We start from the raw sequence: 23,844 nt of genomic DNA on the forward strand, positions 1-23,844 counted from the left end.
ACGGCTGGGAACTCAAAGACTGGGCAAACTTGGACGAACAAACATACACCTCTGTTCAGTTATCTCGAGACATTTCAAATTGGTAAATCTTTTCACATAACCATGGAAGAGGGAAGAAATGTTCACAGAGCAACTAAAGCTTTGCGTCCAGATGTAAGCCTCCGATATTAGAAGACTTAGCACCCAGATATTGTCTAGTGACACAGTGACTGTCGAAGTTGTGCAAAACCAGCAGTCTTCATGTGGGAAGTCTACGTACCTATCACAAATACTAAAATACCCCGTTGGGAAGCGGTGCTGCCAGCAGTACTGGTCGTCTTCCGTGTGGAAAACCTTCTCCTTGTGCTTCTCTGAGGAGATGTGGCCTTGCCACTGCTTCTCGCTGTTACAGTTCTTCCCACACATCCAGCAGTGAAAGTCCACCTGAAGGGCACAGAAGACACGCGACCCGTCAGCAGGCGTTGTCTGTCTGTCCCTCCAGCACGTTCAGGGCCCCGGGTGGACGGGAAACCACTCAAGACCCAGACTCTATTCTCGGGGAGCACGTCTGGTTGGGGAGCCAGGCAAGAACATAAAACTCGAAGTCAGAAACAGAACCGAGGAGGTGTGCCAACACCGGGAGGCATGCCAGAACACAAGCATGGGGCGAGGGGTTCAGCCCCACGTCTAAGACGTCTCCAGCAAGGAGGCGAAAGGAGCCAGTATGCCAACAGGGGGCCAGGCTCAAACAAGGACTCTGGGAGGGAGCAACACGACAAGGAAGAGCAGAAAGGACGTGAAAGCCCAGGGCTCGCCAGCTGGAGCAGGACGGATGAGCAGCAGCTCCGTTCATGCATATGAATGGCGCCCCCTTAGGGGCCAGGACTTGTGCCAGGTGCCAGAGAAGTACCCACAAGGGGGAGACGCTGGGCCTGGGGCACAGGCCTACGGAGGAGGCGCTCTGTTATCGTGGCGTGCGGGTGCTACCGCAGATGCAAGCTTTGAGGGAGTAGTATTTCCCAAATGCCTTGTGTAAGAACCATTGAGACAATGGAAAAGAATAGATTCTGGAGACATCCCGTGAGATTCTGACTCAATATGTCTGCGAAACAGATGAGAATCTACCTTATTAAACACCTCTGGCAGATCTCATGACCTACCAAGTGCGGGCGACCCTGCTCTGCGAAGCCAAGGAGGACTTAAGAAAAGGTGGCAAGGGAATCAGAGCTGAGCCTTGGCTGAGAGGGCAGAGGTCAGAGGGCACATCACAGGCCAGGCCATGGATGTGACCTGATCTGACTGAATATGAAGAGGTGCCAAAAAACAAAACAAGAAACAAGTAGCAGAATAACACATATGCCTATGTCAATCTAATAACATACCAGGTGGAACTAAAGATTAGGAATAAATTATGTCAAAGATATGTAAACATGGCCTGGAAAAAAACACATTGGATCTGGTCCCTCTGGGAAGGGAGGCAAATTGGGTTCCAACTTTTATCTTTTAACATTTCAATTATTTTTACAGAAGCAAATACAATAAACTGTTAACATCAAGTTCAGTGGGGGTGGTGGGCTCAAAATATTCATTATATTATCCTCCTTACTTTTCTGACTATTTCAAAAGAAAACCACAACAGCAGAAGACCATAGGTGATTCAATGTCTCTGCAGAACCCGGAGTGGCAGCAGCCAGACTGCAGGTGGTAAGGAGGGAGGAAGGACTAGGAGGAAGGGAGCCATACTTCCTGAGCATGTTCTGTCGCCCAGCACTGGGACGCGTGGGCAGACTCATCACAGACTTCTCCGGCACAACAACCCCACTTGGAGATGGTGAATCTGCCCAGGGTCACAGGCGAGTAAGGAAGGAACCAGGACTTAGACTCAAAATTCTCTGGCCCCAAAGTCAGAAAAAGGATCAAGGAAAGGATTTGATTTTATTTTTTTAGTGAGATGCTTTGGGGGATAGCATCTGGCATGAAGTACCTCTCAGATATGGGCTATGTTCACTGAGACCTCGCTGCTCAGAACATCGTGATCGGCAGCATTTGGTGTGTTAAGGTTTCTGATTTTGGACTTTCACGTGTTCTAGAAGATGACCCAGAAGGTGCTTACACAACAAGAGTGAGTAACTCAGTTTTTTTTCCTTTTATCTTTATTTTCCACCTTGTATTATGTTTACTTCAAATAGAAAGAAATCATGCCCCACAATGCTTTGTCATTTACATCTCCCCTGAGGAATGGATTTTAGAATAAAGAGATTTAAGCTAACAGCAGAGAGCCACTGGAGACAGAAGATACGGGAAGCGGGCAGGGAGTGAGAAGGCTCCATCTACAGCTCGGAAGCAAAGGAGAGGTGAACTAGCCAACGGTACTTACAGTAACTTCCGCATAATCTGTTGGCATATGAATCTGTTTTCCATTTTCCTTGTTGGACTGACTGGCTACATCATCACTTTTTTCATTTTTTTGACTCTTTAGCCAGAGTTCATAAAACTGCTCCATATCTTGAACTAAAGAAAAATGGATCACCTTTAGCAGCAAAGATTTAAATACATCATTTAAATCCACACAAGATCATGCGCACTTTTGGCATCAGATGGCATACGTTTTCAAAGGAAAAGCGAGAGGGCTGAATGGAGACTGATTATATTAGACACAGAGCGATGGCCCACGTCCAAGCAGCGGGTGACCTCTCACGGGCAAGAATCAAATTCAGGACTGTTAGACTGCAAACATTAGTTTTCGAGATTAATTCCTCCTTGCACTTGTAAGACACTTTGCGGGTGTTTAAAATTCAGGAATCATTATGACGGTACCACCAAAAAAAAAAAACAAACCCCGCATGGCTCCATGGTGCCCACATTAAACACCGGTTATCACTGCCATAACCACACACACTACTTACACGGCTTGGGGGAGCCTGGAGCTGATACGCTCCTCACTGTTAACTGAGAAAGAGAACAACAGACTATAGATTCTGACCCTGATGGGAGTCTGTCAGTCAAGCCACAGTCCCAGAGTACTGACATGCTGGGATGCAATTTACAACAACACAACCGTGACCAGGTCCTGGGCAGTGGCTACAAGCTGCATCCTCTGGTAAGAGCAGGTGTATTCCACATGCTGTCAAGTGCTAAGACCAGGTTTCTCAATCTCGGCACTGTTGACACTCTGGGCCAGATAATTCTTTGCCGTTGGGGGCTGTCCTGTGCATTGTAGGATATTTAACAATGTCCCTGGACTCTACCCACTAGATGCCAGTAGTATGTTCCCAAAAATCATGACAATAAAAATGTCTCCAGACATGGCCAAATGTCCCCAGTTGCTGTATATCCCTACTCCAAGCAAGACAGCAGTGAGGAAGAGTCTCATCCACACAAGTCACTGAATTTTGACATAGCTGAAACACGGCAGTGCTCACATCCGACTGGTTCTTGTAATTCAGAGGCTGCATATCTTAAGCAGTCAGTAACTTTCCACCAGTTAAGATTAAAGAACAATGATCCTTATAGTAAAACATTTTCTGGTCAAAAGTGAAAAGTCATCTGAGGCTCCTTTCAATGACTGCCACAATAAACTAGAAGTTGGACCAAGATAAACTCTCCTTGGGCTTTTGAATCTGGGCCTACTCTATCAGTAGGGCCTCCCTGAAGAAACCTCCAACTCTAATCTGATTAATTCAGCAGGTGACTATTCATAACAGGAGCAGATGATCTGATTTAAGCAGTCATGGAAGGACTAAACTTCCCCAGACCATCACTCAGGAACACATTTCCGACAGCAAAGGATGCAGAGCTACGTATCTGTATCCAGATTGGACCCCTGCAAACACAGATCAGATGTCAGATTCTACTCCACTGATAAAATGGTACAATTGTTTAGGATGCAGACTGCTGTGTTCATGGTAAGCTGGCATATTTCCAGAGAGGAAAGAAACTTGCAGGTGAGCTAGATTTCACAGATGTCAAGGCCACAGTTAAAATATCAACTTACTCCCATTCTCCTTCATGTAAGTCCACACTTCTCGTTCCTCGAGACTATGAGCAAAAGAACAGTTTCCAACATATTGACATTTTTTCCCAGAAGCAATATGATTGCACAGCTGTATAAGAAAATATGAATATAAGACAGAATACACTTAGTAATACTGCCTAATTTTTACATTTAAGCAAAATAAGCATTATTATCCATGCTAATGCTGAGTAACAGAATTCTTAACTAAGATTAATTTGATTCTATCAAATTGATGATAAGCCCAAAACACACAAGACGATATTAATGTTAAGCTCTCTATCTCGAAATTTTTCAAAAGAAGATTTCCAAAAGAAAGAATGAACTGGAATACGGAACGTTTTCTTACAAGAAAATGTCTACGGACTCACTTATTCAGAGTATCTGCTTTTAACATAGCAAAACATTTTATCTCTGAATGCAAATCTCTGGGCCCCTCAGTCTGACAGGCCTGCTCTCCCCTGCCTGCCACCCAGGATTCCTCCTTGTCAGCACTTGAGGAGGGTGAAGAAACTAAGGGCTACTCCAAAGGTACTCAAAAAAAATCTCAGATGGTTAGCTTCCTTATAACCAATGCTGGCAGTAAACCTTGGCCATCATTCACTAGATGTGCATTTTCTGAAGACAGTTTACACTAACCAGGCCATCCATTTGCACCGGATTCAAACAACACCTCTTCTAGTTATTTACATTTTTATTTTACAAAGTAAATACAGTAATACTGGTAGGAAAATCAAGTGATAGCGATGAGCAGAACGCAGACTTCCCTAAGGACCTTGGCTATGAAGAACTAAGAAAATCTCCATCATCGAGAGCTCATTCTTAGATATCATCACTATACCTGTCTGTATAGAGCATAAAGCCTAGTACAATCAGCAGTTAGCTTATCTTAGTTTATTTGTGTTTCAACAAGAGCTGGCTCTATGTATCAGTTTACATAATGCTAGATGCTTAGCATCGGTTTTTGCTAAAACTCTAAAACAATCAGCCCTGAACACTATACATTTTCTCTCTTGGACCAAGGTCAGCGGCCCCTCCTTAGTCATCTGCATAAAGTCAGTAGTCGATAAAACATTCTGTGACTGACTTTATTATGTTCTTTTCCCAGTCGGACCCCAGTAAGTATTTAGTCAGACGTTACTGAGAAACATTTACCACAGTCTTTAAAGCTCACTGATAAGGAGCAGGGAGAAGAGAAGATAAAGGAGAAAGAAGGCTGGCTACTGTGCTGGGTTTTTACTTAACACCGTCTCATGAAATCGTCCCTATGATGTAATTATTCCCATTTACAGATGAGCAAACTGAGGCTGAGTAACTTGACCAGAGCCCCTCTGGCAGACTCTGAAGTCCATTCTCCTTCCACCTCTCCACCCTGTCTATGCACACTCACACAAAGAATGTTATTTCTTCTTTCAGAAAAAGGATCCCTTACCAATACCTAGTATGGTAGAAAAAGGAAATAAGGTACTGTAACATCAAGCAACATTTCAGAATAATCAGTAGTCCTGGGCGGCTGCCTTGTGAACTAGAATTGTTATCATCTTTGTTTTAACAAAGTATTAAGGAATATGCCCATCGTCTCCACCATCTTGTAAAGCAGAAGGTATCAATGGTTCCACTCAGCTTTCTTCCATCCTACGCTGATTAAATCACCCAAATCTAGGTCTGAAACCGCTGTAGATGACACACAAACACACCACCGCCTTCCAAGACTGACCTTGTAACCTGTGTAAGTTTTACAAAACACAAGGTACTCTGGCTGATGAGAGATTAATCTGCCTCTTCCTCAACCCTTTCTGGCAAGTCGAGGACGAGGTTTCCTTTACAAGGGACCTCTGCGATCCATCTGACCTGCTTCTCTGGGCAAAAGGTTCTCTCTGTATGTCCTCCATTGGGGGAGAAAATTTACTACGTGTCAGTGCTCCCGTGTCCCTGTCCGTTAACTCACACAGTAACATCCCTTCACACTCTCCAGACTCTCTCCATCCTGTAGAGGAAAAGTCCAGAGCCGGATCAAGGGGGAATGCTCAGACAATCGTCTTTGAGACCACATAAGGCGCCAAGGGGTACAGTACTGAGGTGAAACATGCCACCTCATGAATGGAATACTATCCTAATTTTAACTTGGTCTGTCATTTTCATCCCAAGGGTTTTTGAGGAACATATTCCTCTAACGTAGAACATTTTTCCTTTGAGTTATTTTAGAAGGTCCTAGAAAGTGGGGTATCTTTTAGCTAGTATCGATTGCTTCAGCGAAAGAAAGAGGTATGATGAAAATAACTCAGCCACAGCATTTGTAATACAGAGGCTCTGATAGCAAAGCCGAGGAATCAAATTTAAATGAAATTCTCTTCCATTCCCTCCCAAAAGTAATTCATCTGAAAAATAAGTTAAATGCCCATAAGTGTTTCTCGAGTCTCTAATTCTTGATTCTCTATTTACTTTTCCCAAGTAATTCATAAAAACCCAATCTATCTGAAAACTGACCCAGGACCACACACATACTAAAGGGAAGGAAAAAAGAGAGGACCATTTAAATTTCATTATTACTATGAGCATTAAAGGGCGCCAGTTTCAATCTGAATTACTACTACTATCTAATGATTTGAAATGCCTAATTTAAAAAAAGTGGCTTAAAAATTACGTATGTACATCAAACTGTAAAGGCATTTGTTTCTTTGTGGGGAGAGGACGGATGTTCATCCACTTCTTACGATCAATAGACATCACTCTCATCGCACGACGCTCTTTGGTCCACCTAAGAAAAATGGAGTTCAGAAAAAACAAAGACACACTGGCAAAAGATATAAAATAAAGGGATAGGTACAAAGTTTGTACCTAAAGGACCAGAGATATTTTTTCTTTTCTCAACCCTTCTAAAAGAAGTGCCTTATGATTGTTATTTCATTTCCTATTGATATTAGTAAACAAAATTCCCTACATATCCTCAAAAAAGAACCAATAAAATACAGGAAAAACACTATTAAATTTTGTTGAATTCTTAGCTACTAAAGCCTAAAAATCTCTTCCCGTTTGCTTTGTAATTACTCCTAAATTATCTACTTTCCTCTGCTTGCTTTGAAGTCTTAATCTTTTTTTCTCACATGTATGATTTTATACCTATAAAACAGATCAGTATGAAATTGGCATTGTTTCCACACACACACACTACTTACGAATGCCTTGCCTTTGCACTACAATATTTTCTGTTTTTGTCAGGTTCAGTGACTTGCCCATTTTTCAGACACTGAGCACACACAAATTGTATCTTCATATTAAGAAATCCAGGCATTATTTGATTGCCAAGTACCTTAAACAATTAAAAGATCAGTTTTAATTTTAACAGAAAACCAGTTTTCTGAGAACAAAATACTGAATCGCCATGCTTTTTTTTTTCACAATAGCACACAATTTCTTTTTGTCTAGTTTGATAATGTGGCCATTATATATACGATCTAATAACTAAATCTCCAAGTCTCCACCCAAATGCAAGATAATAAAAGCAGATTACAGACGCCAAACCTCAATTTATGAAAGTCAGCTTTGGAGATGATGACTGGAATTTTTTTGAGGGGAGGGGTGGTTAGCAGATAAAGCAGTTTTACCTGGTGGGAAGCAAACTACAAACACAATCCACCTTCCTTATGCCAATTTTTCTGCCAATTAAGCTGAATAAGAAAACTGTGTCCTATACTCTTGGCAGGTATATTATGGGAAGATGCCTAATTTTTCTTATGATGATCAACTAAAATTCAAAATTTTTTTTACACATTAAGAATTCCAAAAAATAAAAAAATAAAAATAATAAAGAATTCCCCAACTTGTCTACGGCCATGCCACCCTGAACATGCCCAATCCCTTCTGATCTCAGAAGCTAAGCAAGGTCAGGCCTGGTTAGTACTTGGATGGGAGACCACCTAGGAAGTCTGGGTGCTGTAGGCGTTAAAAATTAATCAATCAATCAATCAATTAATTAATTAAATGGGTAAAAAAAAAAAAAAGGGGTGAGGGAAGAATTCTTCAACTCAATAAACATTAAGAAAGTAACTGGACCGCAAGTGTGACCTGCCTCTGCCAACAACTAACACCCATTAAGTCATTCTGGAAAGATCCCAAATGCAGAAAGTACACAAGAGAAAATACCTGAGCTCCAGGTACGTTTGCTTCCAAATTTTGCCAGTATTGTTTAGATTCTTGAGCAATAGCATCATGTGACATACCTGGGAAATGTACAAGCCTTCCTTTAGGATCTCTGTATAATAATAGTCCACCAATCAGGTCACAATCAGACTCAATTCCCTAATTAGCCCCATGCAGCGTAACCAACCACTGAGTAGGAATGAATATCACATGACTCTTTTTCAAAATGGAAGTTTTTCCAATAGAGCTCTTGGTGCTTTCCTCAAAATCTTTCTTCCTCACAACACCATACTACATGCATGAACTTGTACTGGCAATTAATTACGTGAGCCCCCTACTCAAAATAGGCCACTTTAAAAAGTAATTGCACAGCTGAAAGCTCAGGGCAAAATCAACAGGGCTGCCACATCAGGGTGATGGAGAAGGGTCTACGAAGACTGTTTCATCAAACCCTGACTGCCCGAGACATTTTCAGTCATACACGACACTTACTATTTTCTTTTTGTAATATCCAGACTTTCAATTCTATAAGACTGTGAGCATAAAAGCACTCATCTTCCCTTAAACAGCCGTATCGAACTTCATGTCGACATAAATCAAGCTGACACTGACTGTGATAAGAACGTATTTTTGAGTATTTTACTGTTGTTTCTCGCAAAATGTGGACAAGGCACCTAGAGATGAAAATGAAATGGCATTTTAATATGGTGCTGCCATAGCTTAAAAATACACATATACAAACACATATACATACACTGTGAAGTTCTAAACTCAACATACATTTTAAGTCTTTATCAGAAAACATAAATCATTATCTGCAACTGCTGAATTAACTGGGGAGGTGGGGAGGATAATTATATGTTAAGCCATAAAATTCCTAAATCTATGTCATGAGAAACTAAAAATCAATATGCTTCTCTGTACTAAATGATCAATTTAATAATTCATTACAACATTCCCAGCCAAATCTACTAACAGATGTTTTTAAATAGTCATCATCTTTCAAAATAACAACAAAAAAGACGGGGGATGCTGGATGCATACTAGTCTGGTTTTATCTGGATCTAAGAAAACAATCTATTTTGTCGCTATAAAAATTAGAAACTACCAACATACTTATTTTTTTCAAATTCATGCTTTGTAACCGGGTGAGAACAAGAAGTAGAATTATCTTTATTTCGTTTACTGATCATTCTAGGCTTATGATCAAAACATTTCTGGAAAAGACAGAGAAGAAAAATTATCACGAAAACATAAAACAAAATATAACTTTTGTACCCCGAATATTTCTTAGTTTCGATATTATCACATACCTATACATTATATACTTATACCAATTAATATTCATCATGAAGTCTTAATATTCTTTTGGGTAACAGCAGGAGCTACCATTCGAGTGAATGCTTTATCTTATAGCAGGACCTGTGCTAAGGACTTTATACTTCTGGGCTGGCAAGTCAGAAACTATCACCAATTTTATAGCAGAAAATAAGGTTTGGAGACAGCACCTCACAAAGGAATATAAACTCTCCAAGGTGCTCTTGCAGAAGTTTGAATACGGTCAGGTTGACCTTCCCACTGCCACCAAAGAAAGCCTCTCTACTGAATGCGCCCTTTCGCTCCAGTGTCCAGACGTCTATCTCTTCTTGGCAATAAGCAAATGTGCAATGGCCTGAATATCTACATTCCTCTTCAGCAGCAACATCTAGAAAGACAGGGGATTAAAGAACATTTATAACATGGGCCATTATTTTTTCAAAGTCAGTGAATATTAAACCCGTTAAGACATCATTTGAATTTTTGTAACAATTCATGGAGAATTTCAAACAATGATACCCGTATTACTATCCAGAGATGATATTAACCCTTAAAAAAAAAAAAAAACCAAAACCCCGTACCCAAGTATAATTTTTTTTCCAGACAGGGAAAAAAGCTTTGATACTCTCATGTATTCTACCTAAGTTTAAAAAATCACTCAGGGACATTCGAAGTCTGTTCAGATGAAGTGGCTTACCAAAATAAAAATACCAAGTTCTCACCAAAGCAGTTTAAAAAGAGCAATATTTTCAAAGCCTTAGTTCAGTGTTTTGATTCTATTTAGACCAAGTCAGAGAACTCCAAGTTTGAGACAGTTTCCAAGTAAAACCTGGTTGAAGCCCTGATTTCATAAATAACTATATCCTACACAAGAAGTTAGAAATGAAGGTTAAAATAACATAAAAACACTAATGTCTTGATCCGAGGAACTTGCTATTAACTCTATCTAAACATTTTTAGTAACAGTAATTCTGGAGCCATTATAATAAATGCAGCATATCACTGATCACTAATGCATACCAATTAAGAGGTTATAGTACCTACCTTTACATATATAATAAGGTCCTTCATAATTAGTTTTTGTTGGTCTTGGTCGTATTTTTTTCCATGATTTATCTTCGACATTCTTTATCCTACCAATTAAAATATCTTTCTTACATTTATGATCTATATTAGGCTGGTAAGTGAAATCCATTAACTTAGGGCCTGAAAAAGATGTAAAAAGAATTGCTCATATGCACAGAAAGTATCATTTCATTTTACAGGCACATTTATAAGGCAGATGTGAGAAGATGGATATTGATTACTAAATTGCCACAAAAATCTTATTTGCCACAATGTAAACAAGCTACCAAAGTGAATTTTGCCTTTTATGCTGGTTGGGAAGACTTCTCCTATACCAGTCTTCCCAAAACATACTTTTACTTAACTATTAGAATAAGAATTCTGATGGCTTACAAAGGTAAAGAACCCTATTAAATACACAAGTAAGAAAGAAAATGAATTGGGGGATACATTGCGTTTCGGCTAAGAATACATTCAGAATAAATTTTGTTTGTATCACTTGACTTAGGGTGTAAAGATAAACAAACCAAAAGAAAGAACGTTAATTTTCATAGACATTATATCATATACTGGTCTTACAATGCTTTTTTCTAGTTCTTGCTCTATTTGCAAATGACCAAGTTCTTAAATGTATACTTAGAACATAAAGAATTTCATAAAAATTTCAATAAGCTTTCAAAATCAGGTAAATATTCTATTCCATATGATTCTACAAATAAAATTATATCAAATAAGAGCAGAGACTTATCCTATTAGACTCCAAAAGTTCCAAATCAATAACTGTGGCTTCTTTTAGAAAGAACTTAAATAGGGATTGAAAAAGTCACAATAATGCATTTACAAATTCCTAAGAACTGTCAGGTTATCGATTAGTTCAATACTGTCTGTTGCTTTGCTTGGTCCTGACCTGATTTTTCGAAACAGATCTGGCAAGCTTGTCTCAATTCATGGGTTCCTTCAAGGGGGTGTCTTGGGGTCACTGAAGGTGGTTTTGTAACTGTACTTCCAAAAAAGTTTCCAAAGTCATTTCTAAGGTGACTTGAAATTCCCAGAAAACTCTCAGAAGCAAACAAACTGCCTGGTCCATTCATCTGCAAGAAGAATAAAAATACAAAAAGCAAAAAACAGCCAACAAATAATGTGCTGTCACTAAAGAAGGCAACAAATTCATCTGAAAAATAAGACATTCTTCACTCATGTCAGTACTATTGCGTCCTTAATAAACTTCTAGACTGTTGCTTTCTCTGTTTTCCCCTCTTTGGGTCTCTAAGCCCCTCCCCCACTTTTTCTGATCCTCTGTGACTGGTTCAGAGTAACAGGTAATTGTTCTGCTGCATAGCAAACACATGGCCTGATCTTATACAGTTGACCCTTGAACAACGTGGGGTTTCGAGGCGCAGACCTCCACACAGGCGAAAATCCGCATTCAACTTCTGACTCCCCAAAGACTTCGACTGTCCCTCGGTATCCCTGGGGGACTGGTTCCAGAAACCCGACAGATATCAAAATCCCTAGATGCTCAAGTCTCCTATATAGAATGGCATAGCTCAATCCATACAGTCAGCCCTTGGCATCTGCAGACTCCCATCCTCGGATTGGAAATAGTACAGGTATTTACTGAAAAAAATCCACTTACAAGTGGATCCTCACAGTTCAAACCCATGTGGTTCCAGGGTCAACTGTATTTCCTTGTCTTGTTTACACTGTGCTAAAGCCTCTTACACTATCTGTGATAGTGATTAATTTGCTATGACAGACCAGTCTTAAACACAGAGCATTTATTACTGGATATTCCAGAAGAGTCTTATTTTAACACTATTTCCCGTAGTACACACAAAATCTCAGGGAAACTGTCATGTTCATTCAAATAACACAGTTACTTATGTAAAAGACCTATTTTCAATTTAAATGATGTATTTACAAAAGAGGAAGTGGCACTTACAAGTAAAAGGGAAGAATTACTGCTGTTAAGCGATGTTCCCTCTCTAGAAGTTGAGGTGGACAGATCTAAAATAATAAAAACACTTCAACAGACCTTTTCACTCTAATCATGTAATAAGAACATCAGGGCTTAGCGGCTGACTACGGCTTCCCCACGTTATTTTTCCATCCCAGATCCTAGGAGCTTTCATGATTGACACTCAAAGAGGGCTATGGCATTCTTCCTTTCCTCTAGAAACCAAGGGCATAAAAAAACCCTCAGACAAAAAAAGATTTAGATAAAAAACTATTTTCACAGACAGAAGCTGATGTAGGACCTACCAAGTGAGACTGTTAAAAAGACTAAGAAAATAATTCATATTAAAAATATGAATTAAAAATTCATTTTGAAAAAATGAAGCAGGAACTCAACTGGAACATTAAGAAAATTAGGAAGGTTCAATCACTTTCTTTTTCTCAATCACCACTTGATAATTTTCTCTCTGCCCTTCTGTCTCCCACAAATTTAATTTCTTCAGTTGTCAATCTTTAAATGAATTATTTTGATTTTTGTCCCTTTAACCATGCAACAATGCCTCAGAAATATGAACTTTTTTTTATCATTCTTGTTGAAAGTATATATTAAACCTGAGATTACAGGAACAGGAATCAGATCAAAAACTCCACAATCCCTTGTGAAACTAAAGCGTAGCTTTCTGAGCTAGATGGATGCAGCCTACGATAGACAGATCATCCTGAACACTGATCTTAAATTAGTCTTAAATAAGTATTTGCCTAGTTCAGAATTGAAAAAGATAACTTGTCTTGAAGACCCTTTAAGATGGGGTATACCTTTCTTGGAAAAAAATGTTAAAAGTCATTTCACCCCCAAAAACAATAAGACACCCAGCTTAACAAACCATCCCATAAAAAAAAAAATAGTGCCACATACATTCCTTTCCTCACCCCTTTGCTTCTTGATCTCCATAATGGCAGAGTTAAGAGGTAAATTTAAAAGTGAAGGTTTCATTTTTCTGTTTTCAGCTACAATAAAAATAATTCAAGTACCGACCACCTAGAGTTAGTTAAATAACTGATAAATATAAATTGTCATTTTTAGAAAATTAACTACAATTGTTTACACAAATGGCTTGATTCTTACCTCGTTTGGACTCACTCATTGAAAACGAATTTAAAGAACAGAAATCTCCAAAAGATGAGGTCAAAGGTCGATACATCTCTGAGAGGGAGGATGGAGAGGCATACCTCGCACCAATGGGTAAGGTGCCCAACAGAGATGTCGAAAAGGGTACGCAAGGGGCGACACTGACTGTTGAAAGGGATCCTCTAACTAAAGCTGGTGGCTAAAAAGGAAAAAAAGATTTGATGACAATCCATGAAACTCAACTGAGCTGCTTTTAACATCAGCATATAAAATCAAATCATTACACCTGACAATTATGTTACATAACAAAGTTGAAATCAAAATCAAGACTCAATCAAGAAACCTAAGCCACAGAGCTTATTTCTTCTCAAGCCCACATTTTAAAAAGGACTGAGGAACGAGAAGTCCTTGATCCATAAAACTTACTTTTCCTTAACTATCAAATACCTATTCTTTGTCTGAATATTAAAGTTACCTTTTCTATACATATGATTCCAATAGGAATAAAAGAAAAATTAGGTAATTACTAGATAACATGTTTCTTTTTTATTTTTAAAAAAGACTGAATTAGCCAGTTACCACCAAAGGAGGACAAAAGTCATTTTCAAGATGAGAAACCCAAAGTTTAGCCTATAGGCAATACTGACAACATCTAACAAGTCATATCACTACTTTAAAAAATGAAGCCTGTCTTCAGAAGAAAGGAGAAACGCAGAAATTTACCATAGCAGCTTCATTAGCTTCAGGTGCAGAATCAAGGAGCTCGTCTATTTCATCTCCAAGGACCATATCTCCATCATCTAAAAAAGCTTCTGGCATGGTGAAGGGGATCTTTCCTCCGTTTGCCAACACTGTCGATGGCAGAGAGTTCTCTTCCACTTGCAGTGGCAAAATAGAAGGTAAGGACATAATTGGAACTGAGGCCAGCTCACTTCCAACTTGGTGAGAAAAGCTGGACGCAGGCATAGAAACAACAGGAACTGCTTCTTGCCTCGGAGTTAACAAATCTGTAACACGGATGGAAATGTACTCACTCAATTTCGATGTACTAACACAATATTAGTGTTAACAGACAATAATAAAATGAAGACCTAAGTGAAAATATGAAAATAATTATAAAATAAAGGAGTAGATACGAGAGTAAAAGCAATTCAAACGAGGGTGAAAGTAATTCTAAAAATAATTTGTTTTACCCAGAAATAGATATATTTACTTGAGAAAACATCTCCTTCTTTCTCAAAATACCTGTGCCCCTTTGGGCAGAGCTATTAGATAGTGGTAAGGCCACAGCGGGTATCCACTGATTGCTCACTGACATTATCAATCACTCACCAACACACCCAGAAGCACAAAGGTGGTTTTTGAAATTATTCTTGCTTTAATACTAATAACCACGTAGTAATCTTTTTTGACAATACTATAATCTATATAATGCCTAAAACTGGTGCTTTTCAGATTAAGATGACATGGAAAAACATACCTGGCTCAATATCTTCCACTGAACAATTCAAAGCCTAGAAATTAAACCAAATAATGAATCATTGTATTTTCAGGATTCTAAACTATAATATAAGCCATCTGTAAAACTCACTCTAAGAGAGCTATGCAGGTTTTCACAGAAATCTGACACCCTTCCAGTTAGATCCCAGAGATAACAGGAGTACGTAAACCTTTGTAATCTGTGGTGTTAAACAGGGCTCGTCTAGCAGTGCTACCACCTGTTTCCTTGGACCAATACTTCTCTAAGGATCAGGAGCATGCCAGCTCCAGGGAAACTAGTCTGGCCCATCACTCAATCCCCAACTCACAATGGCTATGGGCATTCCAACGGCTCCAAGAAGGCTTACCTTTGAAAACACAACTTGTTAATTGTATTTATCCCAATGACTCCCCAAATTAATATTTGGCCCTGAAACACTTCTTCTAACAAAACCTAACATCTATGAACACCCTGTAGAATGCTCCATCAGACTTCAGGAAATGCTGGATAAGAGTAAAAGATGTTACTTAAGTTGTTTGTTGTCTTTTTCCAGACCAGGTAGTTCTGGCCAATTATGTGTGTGAGAAATAAAAAGGTCTCAAAAACAGACAAAGTGAAAATAATAAAAACAGAACTGCTAACGCTTCTATTTTTTCTTCTTCTTTTTTTAATGATTCTTGCAGAAGTAGTAACTTTACCTTGGTAGCCCCATCCCCAGGAACTGCTTTTAATGAGACCTGAAAGAAGACAAAGACACAAACTTAAACACAGAACTTAAAGACGTGAGCTTCAAAACAGTTACAAAACAAAATGAAGATACCTCACGGAGACGACTCCGGCTTACCTCGGCTCTAACATATGCTTTTCTTATTTTAAATCCCAATTTCTGAGCTAGTTCTTGGGTCAGTTTTATTACATGCTCATCCTGAAAAAGTGAGAACATATGATTAATGGAAGATTATATTTACCAACTGTGAAGAGAAACAGGCAAAACAGTTAAAACATATTTGTCACGACACTTGCTTTATCAGCAATCGGTCTCAACTCAAGCGGGTTGGCAGCTAACTGGAAAATGTAACTCTTTAAATGCTATATATCCACATGGAAGCAATAAAATGGTCATGATGTAAACAAAAGAACTAAAATAAAATTCCAAACCTGAGGCACTGCTAAGGAACACTTCGCTACAGCGTCATAGGCCTCTTTGTATCTTCCTAAATCACTTAGAGCCTTCGATTTCCGATAGAGAGCTTTGCAGTTACTAGCATTTAAACCGAGGACTTTATCACAGTCTTCTACAACTTTATCATGGAAACCCTGGGAAGACCAAATAAAGTTAGCGATCACACAGCTCACCTCCTGCACTGATGTCTCCCTGTAAGTGCAGACACATTCAGACCCCAGTCTATCACCCTCCTTTTAAACTCAGGGTTGGCAGTATTAGCTTTCTTCTTAATATTATTTTCATTACGAAATTTCAAATGTACAAAAGGAGAAAGAATACTATGAATATCCATGTACCCACCACCTAGTTAAGACAAATGTTAAACGTCTGGCCATAAAGGCCTCAGATCTTTTAAGAAATAAAACTTTCGAGATATGGTTGATGCCCGCAAGTGTCACTCTCCTGTCCTGGTCTCATCCCCTCCAGCTCTACCCCTTGGTGGAGCTCACTGAAATGTCAAATGGAAAGGTAACTAACTGGGTGTAGAGGGACACATTACAGAACACAAAATAAATTAACCATATATACTCACTAACGAAGAACTAGGTGACAACATGGATATCTTACTTAAATTCATGGTTAGTTTTACTGAATGTCCACAGTGAAAATTATAGCATTATAGCAAAATATTGCATTTTAAGCTTACTACTGTTTTGTGCTAAAAAACAAACAAACAAACAAAAAAACAAAAAAACTCCTGAGAGGATGAACTGAATCTCTAAGAAGTGAACCATCAACACAGGTCCTTGACTGATGCACTCATTTCTGAACACCTGTCTCTTCTCTAGGCGTTTTTTGTTTGTTTGTTTGTTTTTTAATAAGCAACACTCCACATGAAGCTATACTCAAATGGGAATTGCCAAGGATCAGTAACTAAGAAACAAATTACTTTCAAAATCCCTAAACATTTGTCCAAAGTTGTTGAAAGCTTCAAGCCACTCTAAAAGCAGTTAATAACATCTCTCTGAAAAACTGAAATTAGAAAATTGACTTTTATTAATGTACTATGTTATTGGAAACATTTTTTTCTGACTAGAAACACTGTTTTAAAAACCACAACTCACCATATTAGAATAGCAAGCAATACGATTTATGTGTAGTTTTTCAATTATTTCTTTAGGAATTAAAATTTCTTCAGACTTTGCATAATCAGCTATACTCAAAGCTTCTGTGTACTGGCTTATGGAGCTATTCCAATCGCGTTCCCGATAAACATCATTTCCTTCATTAAAAAGATTTCTCACAAGAGCACGTAAATATACCTAAAAAAAGAAAGTTATCACTTGAAACCTTGTAAGGAACAAGTCGGGATATAAGTAAATGTTAATTTTTATACGTAAAACTTCAGAGGAAATAAAATTTGACAGAGCAATAAGCACTATTGTAAGAAACTGAAATTCAGGCCAAGTCACTGCTCACTCAGCTAGCGTTTCATCTTGCTTGCTTTTTCAAGAGAAAATTCAACTTTTCATCATTAAGAAAAATGCAGCAAAAACACCTGGTAAATATCTGTCCATGCCTCTTGGACAACTCTGTGCCTGGGATAAATAGAAACTCTAGGTCAAAAAGAATGAGAATTTTAAGGCTTCTAATATTTCTAAAGTGTCTTTTAAAAAGGCAATAATAACTAATACTTTCTAGGGGTGCCCTTCACAGCACCCCATTGACACTGGGTATGTGTGTCTGAACATAAAATCTCTACCAACTCTAGGTGAAAAAAGGTATCCTTTTTTTTTTTTTTAATTTGCATGTCTTTGATTACCAGTGAGGTTGTGCCTTCTCACATGTTTATGGACCATTTGTATTTCTTCTTTGGTAAACTGTCTGCTCAGGTCGTTTACTGGTTTAGGGGGAGAGGGATAATTAGGCCGTTTTCTTACCATGTAAGCATACGTGTTCTTTTGGTATGTACAAATGTTTTTAAGATTCCTTCATGATTTCTAATCATTGCTTTAATATTTTAGAAGTCCTTTCTTATCACGAGATCAGATAAATATTCAAGGCTTCTGTCTCGTTTTATTAATTTGGGTCTAAGCAGACAAAAGTAGTATGGAAAAATGGACAGATCAACCTTTAACAAAGGCTGACCAGTGACATGCCACTTAACCTCTTTGGAGTCTAGCTGCGATCATAAGGATTGTAAAATGAATTCTAAAATGAACAGATTATTCCAGGCGATATCTAGCTACAATACTTTATGATTCTACATCTGTTTGGAAAGAGAGAACAAGAGAGAGACTGAAAGGAGAGGCAGGAGAGGCAGAGAGAGAGCAGTGACAATCAGAGCATCGAGACCCTCAGAGACACGAGCCACTGTGAAGTAACTGATAGCCTGCAGGGATGAGGACCTGCAGTCCGAGACCCAGAGACCTGGGCTTTCTCTCTGATACATCATAGGCTCTTATTATTCTGTCACCTTTTGCTGCTGTGAAAATTTCTCTTCTCCTAAGTAAAAATAGAAGATATTCTGCACTCTTCTGTTCCACTTCCTTTCGATCAAATGAAAGTAGGCTAAAAATAGTTTTCAAGAGGCTCAAAAGATAAATTAACTCAAAACTGCACTAATAGAGGAAAGAAAAAACAGGACAATGTCCAAGTGTGCCAAAAAACCAATGTCCTATATATTAAAGGTCAGCATACCTTTTCTACAAATGCCCAGATACTAAATATTTTAGGCTTTGTGGGACATAGGGTCTCTGTTCCAACTACTATATATTGTAAAAGTAGCCACAGCTAATATATAAATAAGGGGGTGGGGCTGCATTCCAAAAAAACTTTATTTATAAAAACAGACAGCGGGCCAGATTTGGCCAACAAGACAGTAGTTTGCTGACCCTTGCTATATATTACAGCTCACAAGCTACTGAAGAGCTTTCAAGCAGCCCTTCCCAGAGTCATTACCGCATATTGTTCCTGTGTTCCTGGATACGACAGCGGTGACCTAAGAAGAAGAAACAAATTAATTTTAATTCTCAGGCTCTTATCACGATTTGTTCATCCAGAAGTCATCTTAAAAGAGAGGGTCTATTAGCTTGCCACTGGTTCGAAGCACATTTTAAAGAACTCCACCTTTACTATCATTATTCACACTTAACTACAGTCATGAAAAAAAATCTAAAACTATTCCTTTGTATTTTCTTAAGTTCATTTTACTTTCAAATCTACTTCTACTAAAAGAAGGCCTAATTCTTCACATACCAAAAGAGTTTAAAAATAGTACAGAACAACTAATATTATTTGATCCAATTTGCTGCAGTATAAGGAGAATACTGTGCCCTTCCTGGGAAGAACAGAGAGGACTTCTGCCCGGACACATCCACTCCGAGCCACGAGTGACATGTCTTGTCACTGGCATGCCTTACGAAGGGCAGTTACAGACTGCTTCTTAACAGAAATGTCTGGTCTCAAAAGCCCTGTATGTCAACAGCTGTTCATTTTCATTCATCAGAACTGTTCTGATGAGATTAGGTTAAATTCCTTAGTCTAACATTTTCAAGGATACTGACGTTTCGGCCCTAAAAATTAGTGACAGTAAGATCCACTTCAGAACACAAAGAAATCAAATATACAAGGCAAAAAATACCGGTGGAACGAAACGATCTAATTTCAAACCTGAATTAACAGGACTTATGATAGACACGTGAACTAAAGATTCTTTAACCTCTGAGAAGTGTACAGCTATATCAAAAAGAATCACCAGGGGACTAGAACACAGGCACGAATTAAGCTCTTACTGGATAAACTGCAGTCCTTCCTTAATGTTCTGCTGCCTTTTTCTTCTTTCCTCGGACACACTGGACATGTTATCCCACACATCCACTTTCTAAATGAGCAATCTGGAAAGGAAGAGAAGGCACAAAATTACGCCAAGGCAGCTGGGCTCCTGGACCCCAAGTGAAACACCCATACTTTGAGGCCTTATCCCACAATTCGTTGTGGATACGCCCATCCCTGCCAACTTGACTTTAGGGTCCTCGATGCAAAGAACCCTGTCTGTGGTCCCTCCCCGTTGATTAGCTCACAGAGCAGAAGGTTCTCATATTCCTTTAGGTTAAACAGCCATGCAAGTTTTGAAGGTTCCTCCTAAATAATCTCTGGAAAAAAGTCATTTCTGTCTTCCCCGCCCCCTTCTTCTCTTCCCTCCTTCATCTACAGGTTTTATTTCTTCCCTGCCTATACGCGCACGCGAACGCTGCTACTAGAACAGTCCCAGCCTTGTTTTGCTTCTGGAAGCTCTCCAGAAGTGAAAAGGTTTCACATCCGCTGGCCTCTGAGGAGTCTTTCTTGTGAGCAGACTCTAAACCTTATACTTGTTTTGTTCCACAAACTTCTACAATAATCCTTGTTGATACGAATGACAGAACAAATTATCTAAATGAATTTACTTCGACTGGAATTTTCTGGAAGGTAAAAGCGTACCTTCCATGTAGCACTGGCAAATGTCAACATATGTCACTGCTGTTAGTATCCACCCCTGATAATCAATGTTCATTAAGCAGTTCCTAGCGAGTTAAAGAAGAACCACGAGAAGAGACCAGTGATAAAACATCCTGTCCCAGTGTCCTAAACTATGGGTTCTCAACTTCAACACTATTGACATTTTGGGCCAGGTAACCCTTTGCTGTGGGCTGTCCCCCTGTACACCGCAGGATGTTAGCAGCATCCCTGCTCCCACACATTCACCCACCCTCTGTGACAACCAAAAATGTCTCCAGATACAGTTAAAAGTCCCCTGGGAGGGGTGTGGCACATCACCCCAGGCTGATAACTACTGAGCTTTAACCCTAAGAAGCCATCTTACCACATAAACCATGTACTTGGACCCAAGTGACAGAGAGGGAACTCACGCCCATGTTTCAAGTGCGTAACTGAATTTTTTTAGTTTCGTTATTGCTTATCATTGTAGTTTCCTTTTTAAATCTCAAGTGTAGGGGTGGGGGTGGGGGTCGGAATGTCCCAAAGATTGACAACTGACATTAATTCTTTTCATCTCTCAAAACTGTCAGTTCTAAATATTTTCATCTCATACTTAAAAGCTGGTTCTTTACGAAAGTGTTTACATGTCTGGGATTTGCTTTAAAACTCTCCAGAAACTAAAAAAGAAAAAAAAGGGAGTGAGGGAGGGGTGGGGAGGAAACAGCAGAACGCCGGTAACGTGTTACGTCCAGGATTCCTTCTCCTGTTTGCTCTACTGTGTATGTTTGAAATTTTCTAAAATAAAGAAGTTTTAACAGCCCATAATGCTGAAGTAAAATGGCGTTATTTCTGGAATTTGTTTTTAAGACAGTTTAGCTTAAAGGGGGATGAATGGGTAAAAATAAAAGAAGAGCACCCAAAAAATGGGCAACCCGCCCTGCTGAACGGCAGGCCTTCCGGCCGGCCCTTCTGCTGGTACAGGTCTGACCATTTCCATGACAAAAAAACAACTGAATTCACACTTGTTTCTACGAAGTTATTTAAGGAGGCACTATCTGTAAGAGAAAAAGATCAAAAATGAACTCAGTGTCTATCAAAAGGGAAATGGCTGAATAAATTGTGCTGGGGAAAAAAGAAGCAAGAAGCAAGGTCCACAATATGACCCTGTTTTGTTTAAAAAAAAAAAAAAAAAAAAAAAAGCTCCAGATAGAATCACAGAAAACTACAGCAGTGGTAGAAACCAGGAGGCTGGGACAGGAGTGGAGTGGGACAGTGCCTTTAAAACTTCTCACTGCGCACCTTTAATGAGCCTTGTAAATGAATTACATCTATAAAAAATTAAAGGATCCAAAAAGGTCTACACAGCCTCTTAGCCCCTCCGTGGGAAAGGAAATAGAAGGTTTTCTTCTATTTTTTATTTGAAGCAGGGCCAACCCAGAGTCAGAACCTCAGAGCTCAAAGGCACCTATCCAGCCATCCAGCCCTGCGTGTCCATGGGAGTCAGGCCGGCCGGAAGGACCCGGACAGAAGCAAAGATGCCACGTACGAGAGGTGTGACTCCTCCTCTCCAGGAACCACAGACCTTTCTCCGCACCTCTGTCCAGACGAGGTGAGGAATTAGTTTGCGGTTCGCTCAGGAACTAAATCTGTTGGCTAAGCAGACTCCTAGGTAATGATAATCTACCCCGTTAATAGCCTTAGAGCTGTTTCCCTAGAAAATGCCAGAAAACCTTGACTTGACCTCTTAGAGCCAAAGGGCAGATGGCAAAGAGCTGACAACTCAGGTAAGTGGTTAAGAGGAAATAAGAGGCAGACTCTTAATAATGTGAAATACACACCTCCTTTACATGTTTAAAGATTTGGGAACACGGCATCAGGTGACATTTAAATATATGACAGATGTTTCATATTCTGTAGTTTTTTCCCAAAGATCTTATTATGAAAAATTTTACACACACAGTAAAATTAAAACTTTTTCACAATGAACACCATACACCTACCTACACAATACCTATGTTTTACAAATATTTTGCTACATTGATCGCATCTGCCCATCTTTACCATGTGCCCATCTTTCTGTCCTTCCATCAACTCACATTATATTCATAAATTGCAAAGTGAATTATAATTAGTCAAATTATAATTTACCACTAGACACTTCAGCATACATATCATTACCTAGAGTTCAACAAGTTTACAGTATTTTAAAAGGTTTTTTAAGGTAAAATGCCATAAATTGGGGCCATAAATTTTAAGGCCAAGTTTTGAAAAATAATACATTCATGTAGCCCAGACTCCAAGCATGATATAGACCATTATGTCACTGTCACTCCTCATGTCCCTTCCCCATCCAAACCCTTCCCTACCTCCATCCCGGGCAACCACAGCTCTGATTTTTGCACCACAGGTTAGTTTTACCTGTAAAATAAGCCTCCTCCACCTCTCATTTCAAAAGAAAGAAATCTGACTTATGTACCATCGCATTTTTGGATCCAGTTAAAATCTGGCCCCAATTTTAAAGTGAGAAAGAATCGAATTAAGTTAACCCAACAGCACTTTTCTTATTCAAACTAGCAGCACGTGACAGGTGTCCACCCCCTCCTTGACACCAGGATTCCCTCTCCAGCTGCCCTCTAAGCATGAGCGTCCTGGGACTCCACTGGACACCCTTCTCTCCCCCGGTCACGCTCCCCCCGTGGGGCCTCCCGCACTGCCCAGATGATAGGGCCCCCGACAACTCCCCCCATCCAGCCCCAGACAGAGCTTGATATCCTCTACCCAGATGACAGTTCTACTTGGCTGTCTCACAGACATCACTGTTTAAAAAGTTGTAATTTACTATTAGGACTGCAAAGGAACGTCTCCTTCCCAATCCTGTCACTTAGCCACCCATTGCCTTTCCTGACTGCAATCGACCATCGTTACCAACCAGTCTTCCATGTCCTGACAAAGACATTCTGTGGAACAACGCTAAATCTTGTGGTGGCGGTTACATGAATCCTGGGCATAGGCTGAGTGCATGTAAAAACTGGTGAAAACTGAGTAAGGTCTGGGCTACAGCCCTCTTTAGTATGGCCTGTTTCTCTCTTAAAATGTGCTTCAATAAATCTTACTTTTCCTCAGAA

At 39.4% G+C, this 23,844-nt stretch overlaps 1 protein-coding gene and 1 pseudogene across 1 annotated transcript in view; one reads left to right on the forward strand and one right to left on the reverse strand.

Annotated features, from left to right (window-relative positions):
• Window positions 1-23,844, reverse strand: part of ZC3H7A (zinc finger CCCH-type containing 7A) — a 31,823-nt gene that overhangs the window by 1,523 nt on the left and 6,456 nt on the right. The window contains exons 2-22 of the mRNA XM_039885348.1: window positions 20,038-20,139; window positions 19,205-19,244; window positions 17,368-17,565; window positions 16,237-16,395; window positions 15,923-16,003; window positions 15,777-15,815; window positions 15,079-15,112; window positions 14,322-14,605; window positions 13,596-13,797; window positions 12,456-12,520; window positions 11,421-11,604; window positions 10,493-10,654; window positions 9,640-9,836; window positions 9,248-9,348; window positions 8,624-8,805; window positions 8,135-8,211; window positions 7,168-7,301; window positions 6,644-6,749; window positions 3,974-4,082; window positions 2,357-2,490; window positions 260-423 (exon numbers count right to left, since the gene is read on the reverse strand). Coding sequence (XP_039741282.1) covers window positions 260-423; window positions 2,357-2,490; window positions 3,974-4,082; window positions 6,644-6,749; window positions 7,168-7,301; window positions 8,135-8,211; window positions 8,624-8,805; window positions 9,248-9,348; window positions 9,640-9,836; window positions 10,493-10,654; window positions 11,421-11,604; window positions 12,456-12,520; window positions 13,596-13,797; window positions 14,322-14,605; window positions 15,079-15,112; window positions 15,777-15,815; window positions 15,923-16,003; window positions 16,237-16,395; window positions 17,368-17,565; window positions 19,205-19,244; window positions 20,038-20,105 — 2,720 coding nt within the window. The 5' untranslated portion in view covers window positions 20,106-20,139. The remainder of the gene's footprint in view (window positions 1-259; window positions 424-2,356; window positions 2,491-3,973; window positions 4,083-6,643; window positions 6,750-7,167; window positions 7,302-8,134; window positions 8,212-8,623; window positions 8,806-9,247; window positions 9,349-9,639; window positions 9,837-10,492; window positions 10,655-11,420; window positions 11,605-12,455; window positions 12,521-13,595; window positions 13,798-14,321; window positions 14,606-15,078; window positions 15,113-15,776; window positions 15,816-15,922; window positions 16,004-16,236; window positions 16,396-17,367; window positions 17,566-19,204; window positions 19,245-20,037; window positions 20,140-23,844) is intronic.
• Window positions 7,815-7,933, forward strand: LOC120620626 (uncharacterized; annotated as a pseudogene).

Source organism: Pteropus medius, unplaced genomic scaffold, assembly GCF_902729225.1.
Source record: "Pteropus medius unplaced genomic scaffold, Ma_sr-lr_union100, whole genome shotgun sequence".
NCBI classification, from domain to species: Eukaryota; Metazoa; Chordata; class Mammalia; order Chiroptera; family Pteropodidae; genus Pteropus; species Pteropus medius.